Here is a 22710-nt window from a genome sequence, read left to right on the forward strand (position 1 = left end):
GACACTGCTGCATATTGTACTTTACTTTATGTGTGTAGTTTTGTATGTAGTATTTCTTTATAATTCCAGTTTCCAAGTACACGAACCCGGAGACCAGACACGGAGGGAACATTTTTTGCAGTGTGCGTCCATGGTTGCATCACATGACCCGATAATCTTCTGTGTATTTCCGCGTTCACGTCGGCCGAGTCGTTATCAATGACTCTCCATGGGGGTGTGCAGGGCTTTACTTAAAGCATCATTGCTGTTTTCATCATCCTCCCCTCCGGCTGCGGCTCTCTGCTCTGAATGAATGAAGCTTTAACCATCTGAGGGTCTCCTCCTCCTCCTCCTCTTCCTCCGCCGCCGCCGCCTCTTTATTCTCCATCGAGCCTGTCGTCGACCAGCGCGGTCGAGCTGGGGGGCAATCCGGGGAAAGGGAGCCGCGGCGCCGCGCACCGGCCGACGGACGCCCCGCCGCGACGCGCCACCAACATGCTCACCCGGGTCAAGTCCGCCGTGGCAGGGTTCATGGGTGGAATCATGGCCGGGGGCGGCTCCGGTGGAGGGAGCAACACTGGCGCTGAGCTGCCGCTGAAATTCCCGTACATGAGACCTCAGTTCCTAGGACTGTCCCCGGATGAGATCGAGTGCTCCGCGGACCACATAGCCCGGCCCATCCTCATCCTGAAGGAAACCAGGAGATTACCGTGGGCCACCGGATACGCTGAGTAAGTAACCCGACAGCAGCTGCTCTCAAAGCGGCTCTTGTTGTCTTTCAGGTGTCATCGCAGCGGTACTCAGTGTGAAGCATCTACTTTGAGGAGGCCCAATAAGTGCTTCCAGGTGATCACCAGGTTCAAGTAAACAGGCAGGTATTCTGGCTGCACCTGTTGTCACCTATACATCCACCTCCTGTGTCAAACTGAAAGTGCGTGCTGGTAGAAATGGATGACAGCTTTCATCCAAAGGATCACAGCCCAAGCTGGTCTTCTCGTGCAAGAGGATGATGCACCTTCTACCAGCAGCATCTGGGAATTAGTCTGCAGCTAGGCTCTACTTATGGCTGGCTGTGTGTCAGTGTGTGATTGCATGTGAGCAGCCTTCAGTTGATTTACTGCAGGAAGCCAGTTCATAAAGATGCAGCCTCGCGTTGTAGCTTGGCCTTCCTGACTCTGGACTGCTGAGTGGTTTTAAATGCAGTTAAGTGAAGGGTTTGTTGTTGCTTATGTCCATCATGGCTGCCTCTCTCTGCATGTAGAGCAATCAGCAGAGCAGCACAATCATGTCACATGTTCCACAGAAGTTTGCTCAGGCACTAATAGAGAAGCTGAGAGAAACCCTGGAAGGATACTGAGGTTTCATACTGAGGAGAATTCCTGAGTCCTGTGGAAAATTAAATGGTAATACCTAATTATGACATGAGAAATGCCAGCAGTCGGTTTGTGAGCCCGTCTCCTGTCATTATTGCACCACTGTTGTGCATGATACATGGCACAGTAGACATCTGGTTGTGTCATTCTGTTGAATACAGTAAGTCAAAAACAATACATGACAGACACGTAAAACCTACGCCTGACACAGAATGCGTGATATGATTAGATTTGTTCATTGCGGAGGAAAAAATGAGGAAAAGGCAGCTCAGAAGTATCTGCTGTGTGTGTTGTTTGCTCAGCTGTTGGAACTGTTTCCACCCTGGGTTAATTTATCCCAAACGTCGCCCCGTCTCCACCCTGATAACAGTGACCTGTGTGGTTAACATTTCACAATAAGTCTTATAGAATATTGAGTAGTAACCACGGACCAAATCTGGACTCAAGTGCCAAATAGTTATTGCATAGCTGCTGAATAACTCTACTATTACTTCACTATTATCGCGCTTAAGACACAAGGAAGACGAAAACCTTTCAACGTCCCCAGATCGCTCAACACAGAGTTATTGCTGCGGCCCGTGATGCGTTTGTGTTCAAGAATTTTTTTGCTGCTTCCCTTCAAAAGGAGGAGATTGCATCGGAGCAGTTTTAAATAGTTCTGCTGTAAAGTGAAGGTCCTTTGAACTGAACTGAAGAAACTTGCTCTCGTTCTGAATCCTGTAAGGTTGTTCACAGACATTTATTATTAGAACTACTCCCACCCTTCCTTCTCTCCCACTGTAACAGAATAATACCTGAATAGTTGGAGAGATTTGGAAAATATTTATTCCTCAGTATGCAAGTCTGCAAGCACACTACAGCCCAATCACTATGAATGAGCAGGTCACAGTATCGGTTTCATTAAAGCGTTAACAAGTTTGCATGATTTGTGTGTTAAACTGTATCTGTGGTCACGTGTTCCTTTTGTTTTCTGTCTCTATTCTTTTTAACACACACACACAGACACACTCAACACACACTGATACTCAGAGCAGCCATGAAGTGTCTCTTTGGGACCAGTGTGGTTAATGAGATCAGCTCGTGTCAGCATTTATCTGTAATTAAGGCCTCCTGTGTTGTCATTACAGCAGCCATTTTGGCTCTTTTCTCTTTGTGGAATAAAGGTAAATCCAAGACAGTTCAAAGTCATGTCGTCACATCTGCTGTCACGGTGTTCACAATCGACCCTTCCTGAACTGTGACTGTCCAGCCATATCTTAGCAACCATAACTGGCCTGTCAATATATGGATTTTTTCCATGTATTAAAACATTGTGTCATGGGGCTGTAAGTCAGAGCAATAGTTGGTATATAAAGAGTTTGGAATGTTTAAAAACCAGTAAGTGCAGAAGTGTAACGAATGTTTTTAAGTTCAAGTGTTTGTCTGCTTCACACCTCAGTCTGGAATCAAGGACCCAGTGTTTCACACTCCATGTGAAGGACACTATCTAATTCCATTCAAACTCTTGTTTTGCCATTTTGTTTTCTTATCTCATATATTCAGGTGGTAGTGCAATTCTGACCAAAAACCTCAAGAAAAGTATGAAATTTGGACTTTTTGAAAGACTCTTTTAGCGTTTAACTCGTAGCTCTTTGGCTGTTATTGTTCCTTTGATGTTGCGAGTTAAACAGATGCAAAGCTATGAGCCATTGTGCTTCACCAAATAATTATCTCATCCTTGGGGCCAATGTCTGGCCCAGAATCTGTTGCCGAGGGTAGAGAAACAAAGAGGGCATTAGATGTCTGACAATGGAGGGGAAAATTAGGTTTTGTTCCTAATGGGAGGAAAGCTAATTGTTCCGAATGGAACAAAAATTTGATTGGCAGGGAATTGAAATGACTATCATTCTTCCTGCAAATGGTGAAACGAGGACAAATTAGAAGCAAGAGCACTTTCAGCCACACACACACACAATAGTAGCAGCTGCAGCGACCATGAAATAGAGTAACACTGAATGATCCACTATTGATTTAACCTATTAAATGCATTGTAGTCATGAAGGATGAGCATCGGATTTGCTAATAGTTTTTACGTTCCGGGTTCAAAAGTTCATGTAAACGTATTTTTTACACACAGTAAAATTATCAGGATTATCAGGAGCGATCACATCATACACACACATGCACAGGTCATCACATTACTGGGTTTGCTGACAGAAGATTACATAAACCAGACAAAGGCTTCCAGGATTTTTGTGTATCAACGAGCTCTAAAGTGGTCGATGCGTCAGAGTGTTTTATGACCGTAATAACTCAGAGGGCATTTTCTGCTGTAATTATGGCTGCAGTGGGAACAAAGCCGAGCTGAGTAATCAGAGCGAAGACCAGCCCTCTGGACACGGTGACTTTTACACAATGCAAGCATGGTGAAGGACACGTTTTAACCAAAGTTGTGACAGTTTCAGCTGAAGGGCTCCCTCGATACCACAAGACTTAACATGGCAACCAGTTCCTGAGTGAATACACTGTGCTTCATGGGAGCTATTGGTTTAGTTGAAGTGCAGATTCTTACTTGTTGCTGCCATTCGTAGTTGTCAGTGTGCAAATATGCATAGTTATTGTATTTCCACAGTCCTTTCAACCTCAGCAGAGGCTAATTAACCATGTTTCAGTAGAGGATTTTAATAGTCTAACATGAAGAATAGCCTCATTTTGAAGAAGACTGATCCCTCTCTTTCACGTCCACACAGGTGCAATGGACTACGCATTGTAACAAAGGAAAAACTGGAAAAATCAGATATGAAATGCAGATCTGCTCATGTGCATAAATATTACATATATACATACATGTATACTCATGTACATGCTATCAATGTATGCATAAATGGTGTGACTTCTGCTTAGTATCTCTACCTCTCTCCTTCAGTCTGTGCTTAAGAAGCATTTGAGGCAGAGAACCAGGCAATGATGCTGCCTAGCAGAAAACATCCAGTCTGTGCCTATAAATAGACCAATTTCTCAACTCACACACACATTCACAACACCCTCCGGAGATGTCTGTCAGACTTGCCAGTCTCACTGGAGCTGTCGCCACGATCTCATTTTTTCACTATTTATATGAGGCTCAAGTAGTATCATTAAGTACTATTCAGGAGGTTTCATGACTTCAGAGATAGCCAGGAAAAGATTTGGGTGACATAGAAAAGCTATGTGCCAGAATTTTAATGTAGAAATTTTTACTCAGTTGTTGTTGTGGGTAGAAACAGGATTATGGTCTTTAAAATGTTACTGCAGTGTGAACAAAAGTCTTAAGTAATGTGACGACTTTCATAGCCGGGGCCGCAGCTGACATTGTGGACATCAAGGTTATGTTCTGTTATTTTGGGAGGGATTTGGAGGGTTTAGCAACCTTTGGGAATTATATTGTACAATTTGATGTAAGACTAAAAGTCTACAGCCACACTAGCAGCTCTGAGCAGTGATTTGAGCTTAATATTACTGTCAGCATGCAAACATGCCGATGTTCAGCAGGTATAATGTTTACTATGTTCATCATCTGAGTGTGTTAGCAGGCTAACATTTACTAATTAGCGCTAAGCTCAAAGTACAGCAGAGGCTGATGGAGGAGGCATCTTTAGTTTTGTAGGTTATTTGATCATGAACCAAACTGAAATTTTGGCTTGATGATGGTGTTTGTGACAATCCATTTGATAAGTGTTGAGACGTTTTATTTAACAGGTGCAGTAAACAATTCTGGACAAAGATAGTTGATTGTTTAGTCTCTTTCCCAGCTCGTCAAATACCTCAGCAACTCCAGCCACCCCAACCCCAGTATCTGATGACCTGGGAAACCCAAAGCGTTGGTATCTGACAACCTTTGAATGACACTCTACAGTCAACTATCTGTCTCCAGGGTTGCTTAATGCACCTGTAAAACCATAAACATCAACTTGGCCTGACCCGAGCACGATGGATCGGGCAAAAGTTTAGAAAAGATGTTCAGGTTCTTGTCGGGGTCGCTCACGTTGGCTGGGCGAGCCAACTTGACATGGTGCTTTCAAGTTCATTTAGTGAAAATATAGGCTTGGAAAATATACAGGGAAATCGAAGTTATAGAGGCATTTGAGTTAAGTCATCAATGCAGATGATAACGAAGCCGTGGGATGTAAAATGTAAAAGGTTTGGGGGCTCTGAGGAGATATGACAGGAAGGACTGGGAACTCAGCCTTGTAGCGACATGTGAACAATTGCGTGGCGGGGTAACACAAACACAGCGCCTCAGCTTACATTAACTGCATCAGGCTCAGGTCTAGTCCAAACATGAAAAGACTCATGACCTCAGTATATCAAAAATCCTGGCCAAAGCCCTGCTCATACATCTATTTCAGGAGTTGTACCCTCTTGTGCTGATTTTGACAACAACACCAAAAAGCTTAAAAGAAATAGAATTTTTCACACGGTTATTGTGCAGCTGTCTTTAATTGTTACTGGGTTACATCTCTTCTTGGTTCCATCTCTCTCTGTGGTCTGCCTAGTTGAATATGGCACAAAAGATGAATAAGGCAACACACAGCTTTGGGCTTTGTATGTACAGCCACACACAAACAAAGACATCTATTTCACCCAGAAGCGACTGTCCTGATGCATCAGGACCCTCCCAGCAGAGCAGTACCGCAAATGAGCTCTCCTCTTTGATCTTCATCAGGAACATGAAACATGCTTCACTGGGCGTACAGATAGGAACCTCAGGCTGTGGCTCAGGCTAATTGTTGTGATCCTGCAGTGAGCCACAATAACCGTGAAAGACTGTAGTAGCGTTTCATCCAACAGAAAGCATCAGATGTCTGCTTTCATTCAGCCGCTTGTTCCAGACCACAGCTGTCAGACTGGGAAATCACAGCAAGTGGTGCATCTGTTGCTTGTAGCAAAATTTTAGCTGGAAAATATGAATCCCGAGAGTGTGTTGCCAAATGTGACTTTTATGTAACGGGACCTCCGAGTGACTGCAGACAAGCTAACAGTCAGAGCTAAAATATGATATTTACTGTCACTGCAGGGTGATCAATGCTGGTAAGAGTGCGCTGAATGAGGACCAGGCCTGCTGCGAGGTGGTGGTAGCAAGGAGGAGGCCAATGAGCTACTGCCCTCCGTCCACGCCCAGCAAAACCCCCACGGCCAAGAGACGCAACTCCCTTCCCAATGGAGAGGGCCTGGGGCTCCGCATGGAGCACGGCAAGCTTGGAGAGGTAAGAAGACACTTAATACATGTAAATACACACTCCACTGAACATGTTGGTGTATGCACAAAGGGTATACAGCGTGCATACTGCATGATGCACTAAACAGGCATACACAGTGAGCAGTGACCTAATGAGTGGAGCTGCCCAGTAGTAAACAGTTAGAGTACATGTTCTCTTAGAGGAAGATCGTAACTAAACCCTCACCCCACGAACCTCACGTCTTTGGAGTTCATTCAGATCTTCCAAAAGTTTGCGTCCACAGTAATCTGTGTCAGTGGATACACCCTCTGCGCTGCGTGGGAAACTTGTACGTACAGTCAGGAATTGAGCTAACGTGTGTTTAAGGTCAGGTAATACCAGGCAGAGTGTGTGATGGCACGGACCAGGTGTGAGAGGGGCCCCTGCGCCGTTCCTGCCTGCAGAGAGAAGGAGGTCTGACCTCTGCAGCTCCCACTCACTGCTGGACAGGATGAGTCATGATGTTTTCTCCTGGGTCTCTCCTCCCAGAGATGACTCACACATATGAGAAATTCAACAAGCAGCATCAGTCCTTTAGCTTGATGGGTTTTTCTTTTTTTCAAATTGATTAAAATAATTACACGATTTTAGCATGAGTGTGGTATGATGAGCTGGAGGAAGGTTTTTTCATACTTTTGTCAGGTTATTTAGATCGATTGGGGTGTTTTGGGTCATTTGCGTCTGTACTTATGTTGTTTTATGATCAGCTCAAAAATGTAATTAAAATGCACTTTCTTATTACTGCAAAATGAAAAAGGCTGTCGGATCATTTTTCCATCAACAGTGATTCATATCAGCTTTGATGCGGATTGATTTACAGTTACTTGTTTTCCAAGGGAGTGACCAACCCATCGACGCAATGCTTTCATTGGAATACAGTTCGTTGCTGCTTAGGAAGGACTGCCCTTTTGTTTTAGCTGACAGCCAGTCGGGGCGTTGAATTTATTGCTTTGGCTCTCGCGTTGGTCCTGCCTGTATTATGCAGATTTTCCACTGTAACTTTGCAGTGTTTTGACATTTTGTGCAATGGCTTCTCTTCCTTGTAAATACGTGGTCAATGGGCTCCACTCCAACTGTTACAAAGTCATAAGAAACAAAATAGTCGTTAGAGCAACACTTTATTAGTCAAAATTGGAAGGACTTTTTCCAGTTACAGCCTTTGAAAAAAAGTATGTTACATGTGGGCGTGGTTTAAGGTCAGACAGATGTTTCTGGACAGCCGCAAAATGTTCTTGAGTCTGGAATTACATGCTATAAAAAACTCCATAATGATTTCTGTGGGACATTCCAGACTCTATATAAAGCATTGTGTATGTGTGCTAAAAGCCACTGGTGAGTTTAATAAATAGTGGTTCTGATCGTCTTATGGATCCTCTCCGTGTGAACTCTGATCTGGTGGTGACAGGCAGATGGTGGGTGTGAAGATATGCAGCTCTGAGCTAAAGAAACTATAATCCCTTTATCATTATTCTCATGACGGTGTGGTTGGATGTGATTATGTTTAACTGAGTTGTTGCTTTGCGTGCTGTTGACACTGTCACCAGATATGACATAAATCTGCGTTTTGAATGTGTGCCTGCAGGACAGTGAAGGACTGGTGTTCCACTACTGGGCCTTGTTTGACGGCCACGCTGGTTCAGGTGCAGCAGTTGTCGCCTCCCGCCTACTGCAGCACCACATCGCCTGCCAGCTGCAGGCCGTCATCGAGATCCTACGCAACCTGGCCTCCCTGCCCCCGACCGTCCTGGGCGAGGAGCCCGACAACAACCCCTACCTCCAGGGAAACACCCCGGTCCCTCACCGAGCCCTGACCCGGGCCGCTTCGCTGCGCGGGGCCGCCGGTGCGCCGGGGTCCCCGTGCAGCACCCCGCCTCCGCCGCGCTTCTTTACTGAGAAGAAGATCCAGCATGAGAGCCTGGTGATAGGAGCCATAGAGAACGCCTTCAAAGAGATGGTGAGAGACAGGCGCAAGGTCGGGATAAATTTTAGTCCACCCGTCCTGATGATGCTTTCACACTCACTGGATTCACTCTGTCATGCATCATTTAGGATTTTGGTGGAGGCTAGAGGAATGTGCTCTGAGGTTGTTCATTATCTTCTTGCAGGGATCAGTTGTCTGACCCTCATCTGTACCACCTATATAAAAGAGTTTTTTAAGTCTGGTGTCCTGGGTGACATTTCCGCTCTGGTGCACTAGCAGTGATGCTTTTTATGTCAAGCAGCAATGATTGGGTTGTCAGAGCCTGATTGGCGACACACAAGACGGTGAAGGGCAGAAAGTTTGACCGAGCCTGTGAATAACGTCTACAACTTATGAGTACAAAAGGAAAACTTCATAGAGTCCTGTTCCCGATATTGTTTGTATATTCCAGCTGTGTGTCACACTTCTTTCATACGTCACTGGTGCCGTAAAGACTTCCGCAAGGTATAAAACTGCATGCTCACTCATTGCTCCTTCCAGCAAGCCTCCTCTCGCCCCTAGAAGCATTTCAGGGCTTGAAACCGATCGATTTCCCGGTCACAGGCGGGAGGATGGAGCAGAGAGGAGACGAGGAGGCGTGGCGGAGCTCGTGGCAGCATAAGCACGCCGACAGTGTTTATGAAGGGGGGGACAAAACACACTGCAGGTTTAAGATATTCAGGCTGCTATGATAGTTTGATGTGTCATAGCAGGAAATTAGAGGTGTTGATACTTCATGAACGGGTTTTAAGGTCCTCGTTCTGTGCATTCATTGTTCAACAGATGTTTGTGTTTGTGTTGTTAGATAGCTGATTCAGTGTGTTGATCTATTTAATTTGCGTAGGAAAGACTTGGAATTGTCTCACCATGAGTTCCATTTTTTCTTATTTGAAGAAAATGAATACCACTGGAGTACATGACATATAAAACTGTATATTTTTGCTGCAGCAACACATGTGTACGCAGTAAACATTTGCACGATATGGAAATTTAGTTCGTAATGGAGCCAGCACATGCAAATAAGCACCGATAAACAAAAGCTGCTATCAGCTGCTGAATCCCTGCTTGTATTTGCTTTCACAATATGACGGATGCTGCACTTACGAATATTCTGACCACATATTCACCAACACACGCACTTGCACAGAGAGATGATTGACCTTTCGCTTCTCTGCTTACAGTTTATTTAGACATCTGGCCTCAGAGAGCTGGGTTATGAAATGAATGCTGCTGGCTAAATGCCACTCAGCCGTGCACACGAGGCCGTGGATTTCTGTCTCGCTGTCAAGTTCAAAGGCAGCATCTGACTAAATTATGTCTCAAATAATTTGCTGTTAAATTCGAGGCACTTAGCCGAAATGTTTGTCTGTTATTGCAGAAGCAGCTACAGGACAGTCAGTTTTTTGTATGTTATCAAATGTGTCCCAAAGTCTGATCTTTTACAGAGATCTGCAGCCCACATCTTATCAAACAGAAAGTCTTTTATACTGTTCAGTTTTGTCTTTCCTCGTTATTTCTCTTGCCTTTTATGCTCCTTCACAAGCCAAAGTCTACCCAGTATTACCACTAGATGGCAATGGAAAACAACCCACGCTGCTCAAGCTGGACCCCGCGGTACCCAGATTTAACAGACCACAGAAAGCTCCTCCCAGATCAACCCCGCCACCCTTTCCCTTGTGGAAAAAGAAGAACTCATACATTCGATTTGACGCTCTCTGAAGGAGACGATCACTGCATCAGTTCAGACTGTGACTCCTGGAGAACCTGCAGGAAAAGAACACATAAGAAAAACACAGATCACTGTCTCTATAATTCGCAGAAGACATATTCGTGTGAACTTACATGAGGCCATTTAGGTGAAACTGATCAGTCGTCCACAACGATGCCGACATATCGTCTGTCTTTCCAAAAAACTCTTAATTCTCTGCATCTTTACCATTCAACCTTATAATCATGTTATGTTATTGACTCAAAGGCCCAGACTTATGTCCGTGTGGGCTGCTTGCTGTGTGGATTTTGACTGGTGTCTTCATTTTTACTGTCACATATGGGCGGATGTGGGTTTTTAAAGCTTTTCATCTCTTGTCTTCTTAAGCAATGCTTTATTAAAGACTGACAAAACTGCCCCCCCCCCCCCCCATCTCTGCCTTTTCCAGGATGCCCAGATTGAGAAGGAGAAGCAAGTCTATAACATTACAGGAGGATGCACTGCCCTCACTGTGGTTTACCTGCTGGGAAAACTATACGTTGGGAATGCAGGTGACAGCAGGTGTGTATGCTTATCTTCTGTTCATGCAGTGAAAGGGTCTGCACAGCAGCAGGATTAAAACAGAATGAATTAGGTTTGTTTGAAATTAATCTCTTGCCTCGTCACATTCCCCGAGCCACTTTGTGACAGAATGAACATGCCGGGGCAGAGGCAGCGAGATGTTCGGCCTGCTCGTTCTTTTGAAAATACAGGCTGCATGTGCATTACTTTCACCTCTTTCTGTGTCCGCAGGGCCATCATTATCAGAAACAATGAGATCATTCCCATGTCCACGGAGTTCACACCAGAATCAGAACGACAGCGGCTCCAGTTCCTGGTAAGAAAACTCTGTATGACGTCTGGTCTTTAGTCTAAAGTCCTTACAAATATATGTAAAAAGGTTATCACAGAAATCCATGTTAGCCGACCTAAAGTTACACACTGTCCACACAGTCAGCAAGCGGACACCCCCGGTACTTCAGCTCAGTTTATTGAGTTGACCAGAGGTTCGGTGCTTGTTGTCAGCCAGTTTCTCGCTGTGTGTTCACACAACAAGCAACACGATCAGCAAGACATTTGAAGTCCATCAACTTCCTGTAGAGCTGCGAAACAGCTCAACAAGCTTGTCAGCTGAGAATAGCTGGCTGTGATTGACCTTTTTATAGTCGGTGGCAATGCGCAGTGACTCATGTGTCTGCACTTCCATGCTCCCTTTTGATTTCATGAATAAATGTCTCACAGGCGCTTGGATAAACAATGCGCACTTTAGTAGGAAGCAGTTGAAAGCTCGTCACCGAGTGCTTTTCTTTCTGCACAGATGTCTGTGTACACAGGATTAAGAAAGAGTGAAGTGGAGCATTTTATCTTATCACAGATATATCAGTATCAGTGTGTCTGCTTGTAAATGAGGAGAAATAGCACAGAAATGCAGAGGTATGTGTGAGGTAACAGTGTTTCCATTATATCCTGCTCAGATTTTTTTTACATCATGTGAAACAAAGGAAGGAACATGCTGTACATGTTACCTTTATATGAAGTTTCTTGAAATCCTTTAAGGTGCTACCAACCTGCAACAAAAGCGCTGAATTCACACAAAGGGTGAGCACTCGCAGATTGTCTGCTACAAACACAACCAGTAGAGGCTCTGTCCTCCTCAGCGCATGTGTCAAGCAGGTGTTTGTTATCAGTGATTATATTGACCTCAACTCCACCCCTCAATCATCACTCCGAGCCTTCACAGCTCCAACGCACGTCAGTCACCACAGCCTTGACCAATGAAAGGAGACGATTTGAGTGCTCGGCCCAGTATGTGAATAAACTGGTTTATTTATGAGTCAAGGCTCTAGAAAATGAACAGAATAGAATTTTCTCTCCAATGTCATTTATAATCAGCCTCAAAACTCCAGTATGAGTCAGGCTCATACGCAGTAAGCGGCAGCAGACAAAAAAATAAAGTGATGGGGTAAAGGGGTGTGCCTCATCACATGGTTCTCAGTAATACCAGTCAAATCAGTCACGGTGGTAATGGTAATGCTCCGACTTGTTGATGTAATGATGTCATACTGTTCTGCACAACAGCAACAAGCATGGCTGAAAGTGAAAGTAGCGCTGCTGCCAGCTCCACGGTGGATCAATTAGTTCTACACTAAAGTAGTGTGGAAGTGGTTTGTCGTCAGTTATCGCAGAAATACCCTGAAATATCACAATATTATTTTAGGGCCACGTCGGCCACCCCTGTGATGGAAGATGACTTCCATTTGATCTGCAAATCTGCCCCACATTTATCTGCCTGACTGACTTGAAGACCATCATTGTCTGTCCTCCAGGGCTTCATGCAGCCTCACCTGTTAGGAAATGAGTTCACGCACCTGGAATTTCCCCGGAGAGTTCAGAGGAAGGAGGTCGGCAAGAGGATGCTCTACAGAGATTTCACCATGAATGGATGGTAAGTCTTTTTCATTTTCTCTTTTACACCCTATTTTCAATGAGCAGACAAAGACCCCTGCCTCCGTAAAATGAGTTCCTGGCGGTGACTGGCCGGCCTTGCCATGAATCATACCTGTAAAATGAAACCAGCTAATGCAACCTGGGAGGGCAAACTCCAGCCCTCTCCAGCTGCAGCCAACTTAAATGAAACAATAATCTGAAGAAGATTTCATTCGTCCGCTGCTTCTATCACTCCCTTTTCCCTCCTTTACTGCAACTTACACTCATCTATACAGTGAGCGCCGAGGAGCCCAGCAGAGAGCTAATGAGGGAGCGGCCTGAGCTGATATGATATAATGATACAGCAGAGATGATCCTGCATGCGCGCCGTTATGTGGGTTAGCGAGGCACCATGCTGTTTGACTGTGGTGGCAGTGGAAGCCAGTAATGAGATGTGCTTTTACTGACACACTCGCTCTCACTCAGACACACAGAGGCACATACAGCACTGTGTGTGTGGTGCTGTGTGATGTATATTTCACTATAAGACCAGCCCTCAGGAGCAGAGCCGTGCCAGCCGGGGATGTGCCACTGCACAGGCTGCTGTTGTTTCTGCTCACATCCAAGCAAGCGAGTCATTTTTATGTATTTTGTCTATTTCTCAGACGGTTACTTCACGTTTGGTTAGCGCTGCTAGCCTGTGTTACATGAGGGCGTTAAAAAACTACAGATAAATAAAGAATTAGCGACTTTTGTTTGTGTTTTTAGTTATTGCTGCCGTTCCACACAGTCATTTAATCCATTGCTAACACAGAAATGTTGATTATAGCAGCTTTAGACGTGTTTTTCTATACAACCTTTTTTTTCATTTAACACAAGTCAAGTCCAAGTTTACAAATGCAACATGTTAAATACATTTTTCAACAAAAACTTGCATACAAGATGTTTGCAGAAATTAAATATTGTTTGAGTTAGAAATTATGATCAGGGAACAAGTAAACATTCTGAATTTGAACAGGCATTCTGTGCAGCTTAGTGTTATTCAATAAAGTAATGACATAGTCCTTTATTCCAGCTGTCCATCTGACTCTCTTTATTTAGGCCATGTTGACATGCTGTGCTGATATATAGACCACTATGTTGGTGCCTATGCGTGTGTGTGTGTATGTGTATGTGTGTGTGTGTGTGTGTGTATTTGTGTACTCATACTCATGCTGTGGGGACATAAATCTGTTTGCACAGTCATATTGTGGTGATTTGCCTTCATTTTGGGAACAAAACAAAAGTCTCCATGACGTAAATTGTTCAGTTTTAGGGTGGACACTTGGGTTAAGGTAAGGTTAGGTTTAAGTTAAGGTTAGTTTAAGTGTTAGGGTTAGGCAGGTAGTGGTTAGGGTTAGGGTTAGGGTAAATATAAAGGAAACAATTGGAAGTAAGTCAGCGTAATCTTCCCAAAACCTTCTCGGAATCTGCTTTTGGCTGCCCTTGAGCAAGGCATTGTTCATATTGACCTCCACAAGGGCCAAAATACTCGCCAACATGTCTTCATATTGCTGGTTTTGTCCAACAACAGTCCAACATTCAAGCACGTTTTAATACAGAACAGAGAAAAGCAGTAAAACCTTCCATGTTTGGCATAATTCTTTTTTTTTTTTTAGCTCTCAACGTGCAGAACTGTGAAATGCAAAGTACGACAACAGTGAAAATGAGCGTTCTCATTTGGCAGCCCTGAACGTCCGAGATAAAACAGTGGGAAGATAAATTAGTGCAGTGTGTGACTCACTGTTGTTTCTCTCTTTATCAGAGGTGTTAAGTTTGATGAGCAGGGATGCTGGGGTGCCTGATGGATGAAGAAATTGTATCTGCACCTCTGCGGCGCATAGGCACAAGGGAAAAGAGCCAGGCAGAGAGAGAATGTTGCATTCAGGTCGGGGAAAGTACACGTCTCGCTTTTGAGACAGACAAATGGGCGGAGAGAGACGTGGACTGACAGCCTCGGCAAACCTTGGTCAGATATGAAGCTGTTTGAAGTTGATATTCTCCATTGACTGGTGACGCCAAGTCTAATCTATCTAGTTTAAGTACATCAGCGTCAGCCATGGAGTCTTTCAGTCTGACTTCAAAGCTCCATTTCTAAGTGTATTCTCAGATCTTCTGCTTCCATTTGCGCACTCCTGAACTCATTTTTTTTTGTTGTTGTTGCTTGTGTTTGCTGGCTCGCTAAATTTTTCAGAAGCGAAAGCGCTTGTTATTGCACTCCAGAGAGACGTTCTTGCAATGAGACACAGGATCAAAACCTACAAGGACAGCAGTGGCTTTGTTTCCTACCTACGTGTTTTTTAAAAAGGGCCGGGCAAGAGCAAGTAGAAAGGAAAAGAAGTGTGTTTCATTCAAAAGAGGTATAACTGACAAACACGAAAAATGAAAGGACTCCACCATATTAACTCATCGAGATCGGTTTGCTCATCGTGGAGTGTTCCTGGATATGAGGCAGGGTTATATCTCCGCTTAGGCTTGGGGACACACATTTTTAACAAAAGTACTCCAACAAGTCCCCAAACTTTTTGAACGTTCAGTACTAAATTGCTAAGTTACATCTTTAATCGTGTAGGACAGCACAAGAAAAAATATGCAGAACTTAAAGCAGACACAGTAAACATTTTGACCACTTGGGGGCAGCAGACACAGAGCAAATATAGCATTCATTTGGAGATACATTTTTGGTCACTTGGTGAATGTCAGTCCATTATTAACTCTCCTTTTAGCTCCGTTTTTGTCTCCACCACATTGAGGTAAATATCTGCCGAGCTAGGTGCTAAATTCTCCTACATTCACCAGCTTGTTGCTAACTTTGTCTGTCTGCAGTTACAGCAGTGTATAGTGAACACCTGCTGTATCTAGAAATGTGGTGAATGAGAGCAGTGTGAGTGAACTGCAAAGCTGTAGGCTGTGAAAGACGCTCAACGCCTCGTAAAAGCTGAGAGTAACAGCAATTAGTGAATGAACTATATTAGTGAATGAGGTTAATAATGAGGTTTGGAAGTGAGCTCCCCTTCCAGATGTTGAGATGGTGAATAAGGGACAAAGGGGCCCAGATGTGGTCAAGGACTCTTGGCAGTGTGTTATGTTAAATCTGGATGGTGATGAGGCACCTGAGGGAGAGGTGTTAGGACCTGCTGACTCTGCCGTGAAGCCAAAGGGAAAACGTTTAAGATAGTATAATTAAGAGAGATCTCAAAGGTCTACTTACCTCTTTTTTAAAGTGTGTGTGTATTTGTGTGTGAACGTATGTGTCAGACAGTGAAAAGATCCATTCACTGTCTTGGTCTGCTTTTCTTCCCTCTCCTCAAACGCAGGGCGTACAAGACCATCGAGGATGAAGATCTCAAGTTTCCACTGATATACGGGGAAGGGAAAAAGGTGAGAGTGTGTGTGTGTCGACTCTGAGTCCTGTACCTCTACTCTAGAATTCAGAACTGCAGAGAAAATCACTCCCACTAACATTGTCAGTCTGACACACACACACACATGCACTACATGCCTGCCAGCCACCCAGAGTGTGGGCGAACGCTTGGTCTCTGATGTGCGAGTAACACACAGTGTGCCTGTGTGTGTCAGTGTGCACCCTCACTAGAAGGGAGAGCAGACGGTCCATCTGTTTCACTCCAGTAGCTACATCTAACACACACGGACATTCAGACAGACACACACCACTCGGGAGATGACAGTTGTCTCTCTGAGAAGCGAAGTTAATTCCCACCGGGACGGCAGGGGAGAGATGAGCAGAAGAGACGGAAAACTGCAAACACTCCAAATGAATTGCACAAAGCGCTTCAAGTTCTCAGTACGCGTCGTGTTTGCTTCATATTTTCAATCAGTTCAGTTTGATGCGAAGAGAGGCGAAAACGGGAGTCTCCACCGGAGAGGAGAACGGCGCCTGACGACCACACGGCGCCATTGTTGTCTGATGAATAGCTGTTCAATTCAGAGAACAGACAGGAAGAAGAGTTTTCACGCAGCGATAAAAGAGCGGCGGAGTAGCGAGAGAGAATTTGATAAAGGAATAGGAAAATAACAGTTTCAGCGCACTCACAGACCTCAGAACAGCATCACATGTTGTGATATTTGTTTGTTTCATGCACCACCAAACACATTTCCCCCCCAAAATGCAAAGCTTTACTGCAACAGCACTGTGAGAAATTACCGGCTCCACCGCCCACTGCTGTTGTAAATTGTGACTGGGAGGTAACAGGGTGAAACACTGCCACTGTGGTTACTGTCAGTCAGTATGGCGCCATTTTCACATCCATATGTTCATTATTCACTAACTGACAAGCCCTGTTTTTTTTTTTTAACTCTGACAGAAATGTATAAGAAACCCAAACTAAGCCACTCGGTGTTTTGCAGGCACGGGTGTTGGCCACCATCGGTGTGACCCGAGGGCTCGGTGACCATGACCTCAAGGTTCATGACTCCAACATCTACATCAAACCGTTCCTTTCCTGTTGCCCTGAGGTAAGAGCCAGCACTGCTAATAGCCTGCTGACGCACGTTCGATCACTACAAAGAAAGTTTAAAGGCTCAGTGTGTGAGATTTGGTGGGATCAAACCTCATCAGTGTAGGACATGTTGGTTCCTTTGGTGACAGCGGGCCAGTGCTGAGTGTCATTTTTTATGCTAAGCTAATGTGGTTGCTGGCTCTGGTTACAAATTTACGATACATATGAGGGTGGTATCGATCTTCTTATTTAACTCTTGGCAAGAAGACAAGTGGAATTAAATCTTTAATATAGAATATAGAGAATTCTCTATATTCTATATTAAAGATTTAATTCCTCAGACGGGGGGTTGTGACCTGTAGCTGGGACAGTTACAGACTTCTTAACGAGCCGGATCAGATGTTGCACACGTTTCTTTTGCTTTCTCCGTTCATTCTAGTTCTTCTCGCCAGCCTCTTTGCTTACCTTGTGTTGTCACATGAATGATGTTGCGTATGCCTGTCACATGGCTCACCCTGCTTCTACCCCTGGCATATCTGCACTACAGTCACTGGAGGTAGCATTTTGCTGCATCTCTGTCTGAGCGAGGTCCTCTGCAGCAGGAGAACTTGAGCTCACCTGTCTGACTGTCTGGCACGGCTTTCAAAGCGCTTTCATCTCCTGATGTAGTTTGTCTTATAGAGTTTTGCATTTTTCCTCCCACAGCTCTGTGCTTGATCTTTAATTCATTAATACCCGGGTTCACGCCAGGTTCACGTGGAAGACTCAACTCCTCTCAGCACTCTGTGTCTCCGTCTGTGTCTCTTTCTTTTTCTCACAGACACAACTTTCACCTCTTACCAAAGGCTCTCAAGTGGTTTCTTGAGATGCTCTCAGTGAATGAAAACTGCATTGAATTCATTAAGTTGTGAAAATGCCATGCACTGTGCTGTGTCAGTATAGATTTCAATATGGTTCAGATACCTGAGTGTCCTTGAACTTGCCAGCCGCTGAAAGAACTCCTTCACTTTTGCATAACCGTAGAATTTCGAGTGTTATTGTTCCAGTTTCTGAGCTTACTTTTCTTTAGCTAAAATTTGCCTCGTTTCACTTATTTTTGCCGCATGTGTAAAAGCAGAGTAGAAAAACCACGATAATTACACAGAAAACATGAAAACAACCAGTATGTGAGAAATGTAAGGAAAAGTTTTAAATCAAACAGAAAAAGAAGCAATAGGAAAACACATTTGTGACTTTGATCACAGAATCAGAATGACACTAGAATGTTCTTTATATACATTTTCAATCAGTATTTTTAGCCTCTAACCAATGATCAGTCAACCGCTTCAGTACTCTGAAGCAGACCAACTTGGCAGAAGACAGGGGAGGCACGAGATTGGACCTTGTTGGTTGGCCTAGACAAGAAGTTGCATTTTCCACCAGAGATCGCCAACACAAATCTTAGGTCAGGTCTTGTGCTTTGGTCCCCCTCGCTTCGCAGAGTGCACATTATTGAGCTTACTGTGCCCTGGGAGGATGCAGTGAAAGAGGCCTATGAAAGGAAGTCCCTCAAATATGCTGAATTAGCAGCTGACGCAAGACAGCGTGGCTGAAAAGCAAAGGTTCATGCAGTTGAGATCGGCTCCAGGGGCTTTGTGGAAAGATCGACCAAAGTGCTTCAGTTGCTCAAGTTTTGAAGATCTGAAGCTTCAGGATGTCGAGCGACAATGAGTATTTTTAATGAAACCCTTCACGTGTTGTGCTCTGGCCTGCAGGTTAAGGTGTATAACCTGACGCAGTACGAGCATGGCGCTGATGATGTTCTGGTCATGGGAACCGACGGCCTCTGGGACGTCCTCTCCAACCAGGAAGTAGCCGAAGCCGTCACCACGTTCCTCGCCAACTGTGATCCTGACGACCTGCACAGGTCTGCTGCTGTGAATTGTGCCACCGTGTTGCATCTTTTATTTAACAAGCATTGCTTCCCTATCAAGGATAAATTCTAGCTTTGGCCACCAGTTCACATAATTTTCACACTTTTTATTATATCTGCAGATAAAGTCAGAAATAGAAATTTTGTCTCACCAGTGCAGATCAGGGCCAATATCTTCTCATCTCAATATGGCCTGTTGTGCCACATAGTATAAAACAACTCACAGTTCAGTGGTTATGGGTTTTATTATTGTTTCCTCTGTTGTCCAGGTATACAATGGCAGCACAAGACCTGGTGATGCGAGCACGTGGCGTCCTTCGGGACCGAGGCTGGCGGATCACCAATGAGCGTCTGGGCTCCGGAGATGACATCTCCGTCTTCATCATACCGCTGATGTATGGCAACCGTCAGCCCTGAGGAGCCCGGCAGAGATGCTGCGGTTCAAGGACCTGAAGGGCATGTAGGCTCTTAAACCAACAGGGCTGATTAGTCCTGGACTGAGATTCCCCCTTCAGCCTCCTTAGTGCTGTTTGCACATTTCTTTTCTTCTTCAGACCAAGGATATACTAATATTTGGATATTTAGATTGTTTCACATCTCTATAGGAATTCAGAATTGGTCAGCCACCACATTTGGCTGCTCAGGGGAACAACAGTCAGCACTTTTGTTGATTTTTAAAGCCTCAACACAAACATTTGGTAATTTAATTTGTCGTGAATCAAAAGAAATGATTTGGCCCGTTGATGAAAGTGATGGGAATATCTTGAGTATTAGTTAGAGCAGTTCCAGGATGCCCCTGAACTTCTGCAGAGATGTGACAGCTAAAATAGACGAATGCACTTCCAAAGTGAAGAAAAGACCTTTCATTTCTTTCTTTCTTTCTTTCCTTCTTTCCTTCTTTCTTTCTTTCTGTCTTTCTTTCTGTCTGTCCTTGCAGTGCTGTACAATACTTGGCTCCTCCTCTTCCTCCTCCTTTAGCCCCCCCCCCCCCCCCTTCTCCTGTACTGTACTGTCAACTTGTTTGTAAAAAAGAAAGGAAAAAAAACCCTCCTTCGTCTCGTGACCATGGACGGAGCTGACAGGTCAGCTGCGTTTTCTGTTTGCCACAGTGTGGCTTTGAAGGGTTCACTTGCTGAAGAACTGCTTCCAGATTGCTTTTCAGATTACAGACTGATCGCACGCAGAGATTTTGGCTGGTACGAGCCCCGGAAACCTGAAATCAGTTGTCACATGGAAAGTTGCCTCTGTTTCACGTGCAGTCGTTTTTCATTTTTCTCAGACAGTGCACAACTGACCAGTGTGGACGCAGAGGGAAGGAGACGAGGACCTGAAGTTATAGTAGCAAAGCAGATCAGGCATCACTTTTACTGTGGAGAGAGCGTGCATGGATCCACAGAGGGGACATAGCTTGATACGGGTTGTGACAAGAACATTTTTGAGTCTTAAAATTCAAAAATACTACTAAAAATCAATCTCCAAAAAAAGCACTCAATCAGTTTGTTGGTTAGCAGCCATGGTTTTGGTGTTTTAACTTGGCTGGGTATTTCATTAACTGACGCGGGGCTTGCTAAGAAGCTAGCCAGTTAGCTAAGAAGATCAGTGCCACCCTCATATGTGTGCTACAGCCAGGAGAAGGTTAGCTTAGCTTAGCTAAAGACTGCAAGCAGGCGGGATATAGCTCATTTTGCTCTGTCCAAAGGTAAAAGCCCTTTAAAACCTCTAAATGAATATGTTGTATCTCTTTTGTAAACAAATGACATACTACATGTTAGCTTATGTGCTGGTGGACAGCCAGGCTAGTTGTTTCCTGCTTCCAGTCTTTAAGCTAAGCTAACAGTTTCTTGTCTGTAGTGTCCCATTGAATGCACAGATACGAGAGTGGTGACAATCCTCTCATTTAACTAAGACTAACTAACTAAGTTACCTGTCAGGAACTATTTCATACAAGCTAAACTGTACGCTGGGAAACTGCGAATTTGAGTTTTTCCAATTGAAAAATAACCTCATCAGAATAAACCTTAGATGTGATTAATTGTACGTCAGCGTACTTGCACTTTAGGCTGACCGGTATCATTAGCCAAGGAGCCGTGATTTATGAAATGACAAACAGACAAATATTCCCTGCAGCAGGGAGGATTAAATTAAATTTCTAATTGTGATTTTAAAAAATAATGAAAACACTATCGACGTCATGGTGAAGAAAAGTTTCACAGAGAAAAACACCCTGAAAGCTTTCTTTTGCTTTGACATGTTTTGCATGTTTCATAAGCTTTAGATGCGCGACGCGGATCACATTTGTCTTCAGAGGGACAGGTTTGGGAGTAACACTATGCTATGTTTGGATGTAGTGATTTACTGTGTGTCAGTGCATGCAGTGACATATTGTAGGCCCGGGAACATGAGCGACGGTGCAATGGTTTACACTGCTGTTTGTTTTTATATGGACTGAATTTGTATTTCCGTAATGTATCTAAGAGTTAGTGTTGATGTTATTTGTTTGTAAATGTGCAGAGACCATGCATATATTTATAAGGTTATTTAGCATCCCCGACGTTTAGCACAAGAGCTAAGGGTGCGATTGATGGTGAAGGAAGGGAAAAACGGAACGGAAGAGGGTAACACGAAACCAAATCATGTGTTTTTTTTCCCCCACTTGTGGGGTTTCAGAAAGAAGAGCAACCATGAAGAATTCAGTTTGTCTGAAAATAGTGTCGCGGCCTCAGAAACTGACATGCATGTGTTTTTTTTTTTCGCCACCTCCCTACATAATTATTCTGTGTTCGTGCAGGCCACACTCCTCAGCCAGCCACACTGGGTGAACATGCAGGAGATGAGAAGCGATTCCATTGCATGTTTTAATAGTCAAGTCCTCGACTTGACTTGACTTTCCTCAGCAGTGGATATGTAGAGCTTTGGAGTAGCACTGCTGTTCTGACTTGTGAAAACACGTCTCCTTATTTTATAATGAGTCCAAAGAAGTTCAAATGGAAATGGTGCCGTGCCAGGATGAGGAAGCCATTGTTAGAGGAAGAGTTCAATTTTTGGGGAAGGACATTTACTTGCTTTAATGGGAGGATTAGCTTAGCATAATGACTGGAGAGAAGGGGAAAGAGCTAGTCCAGTAAATTGAGCTTTAGAGCCAGGCTAGCTGTTCTCTCTCTTTAAGCTAAGCTAACCGTCTCCTGGTATCAATCTTCTCAAAGCAAATAAACATAATTCCCCCAAAACGTTGAACTTTTGCTTTGCGTCACATGATATGCGCCTTCATGTTGCCTGGGCTGTTTGGCATCATAGCTCGGACTTGTTTGCAGCAGACACTCATCGACATTCCTCCGAGCAGCACTCATTTACATCTGCCTGGAGTTCGTATGGTGCATTTGTCCTCCTGTACATTCCATGAAAGAAAGATTTCATTTGGAAATGATGTATTGTAATGCATTATTATTTGTTGTTGCATCTGTTCTTCCATCAAATAAGCTATTTGACAGGAATTCTATATGATTTATTGAATGTCTGTTTTTATTTATGCTTTTATTTAGTCGTTTTATTTAATTTTTTTTAGTAAAACCTGTCCTG

General features: G+C 44.1%; 1 protein-coding gene across 1 annotated transcript; it reads left to right on the forward strand.

The window, feature by feature from the left end:
- Positions 1-171: 171 nt before the first annotated feature.
- LOC143315045 (protein phosphatase 1H-like) lies at positions 172-20159 on the forward strand. Its single transcript, XM_076722467.1, has 10 exons — positions 172-710; positions 6388-6577; positions 8172-8543; positions 10706-10818; positions 11050-11134; positions 12624-12742; positions 16080-16143; positions 17131-17238; positions 18977-19128; positions 19404-20159. Exons 1-10 carry the CDS (start codon positions 475-477, stop codon positions 19549-19551), a joined length of 1587 nt encoding a protein of 528 aa, XP_076578582.1. The 5' UTR covers positions 172-474; the 3' UTR covers positions 19552-20159.
- The last annotated feature ends 2551 nt before the right edge of the window (positions 20160-22710 follow it).

This window comes from Chaetodon auriga, chromosome 22 (genome assembly GCF_051107435.1).
Source record: "Chaetodon auriga isolate fChaAug3 chromosome 22, fChaAug3.hap1, whole genome shotgun sequence".
Taxonomy (NCBI): domain Eukaryota; kingdom Metazoa; phylum Chordata; class Actinopteri; order Chaetodontiformes; family Chaetodontidae; genus Chaetodon; species Chaetodon auriga.

Coding starts and splice junctions, on each gene's coding strand:
- LOC143315045 (XM_076722467.1), top strand. CDS start 475: ATGCTCACCCGGGTCAAGTCCGCCGTGGCAGGGTTCATGGGTGGAATC. Junction 16,144..17,130: donor TATACGGGGAAGGGAAAAAG/GTGAGAGTGTGT, acceptor GGTGTTTTGCAG/GCACGGGTGTTGGCCACCAT. Junction 17,239..18,976: donor TCCTTTCCTGTTGCCCTGAG/GTAAGAGCCAGC, acceptor TCTGGCCTGCAG/GTTAAGGTGTATAACCTGAC.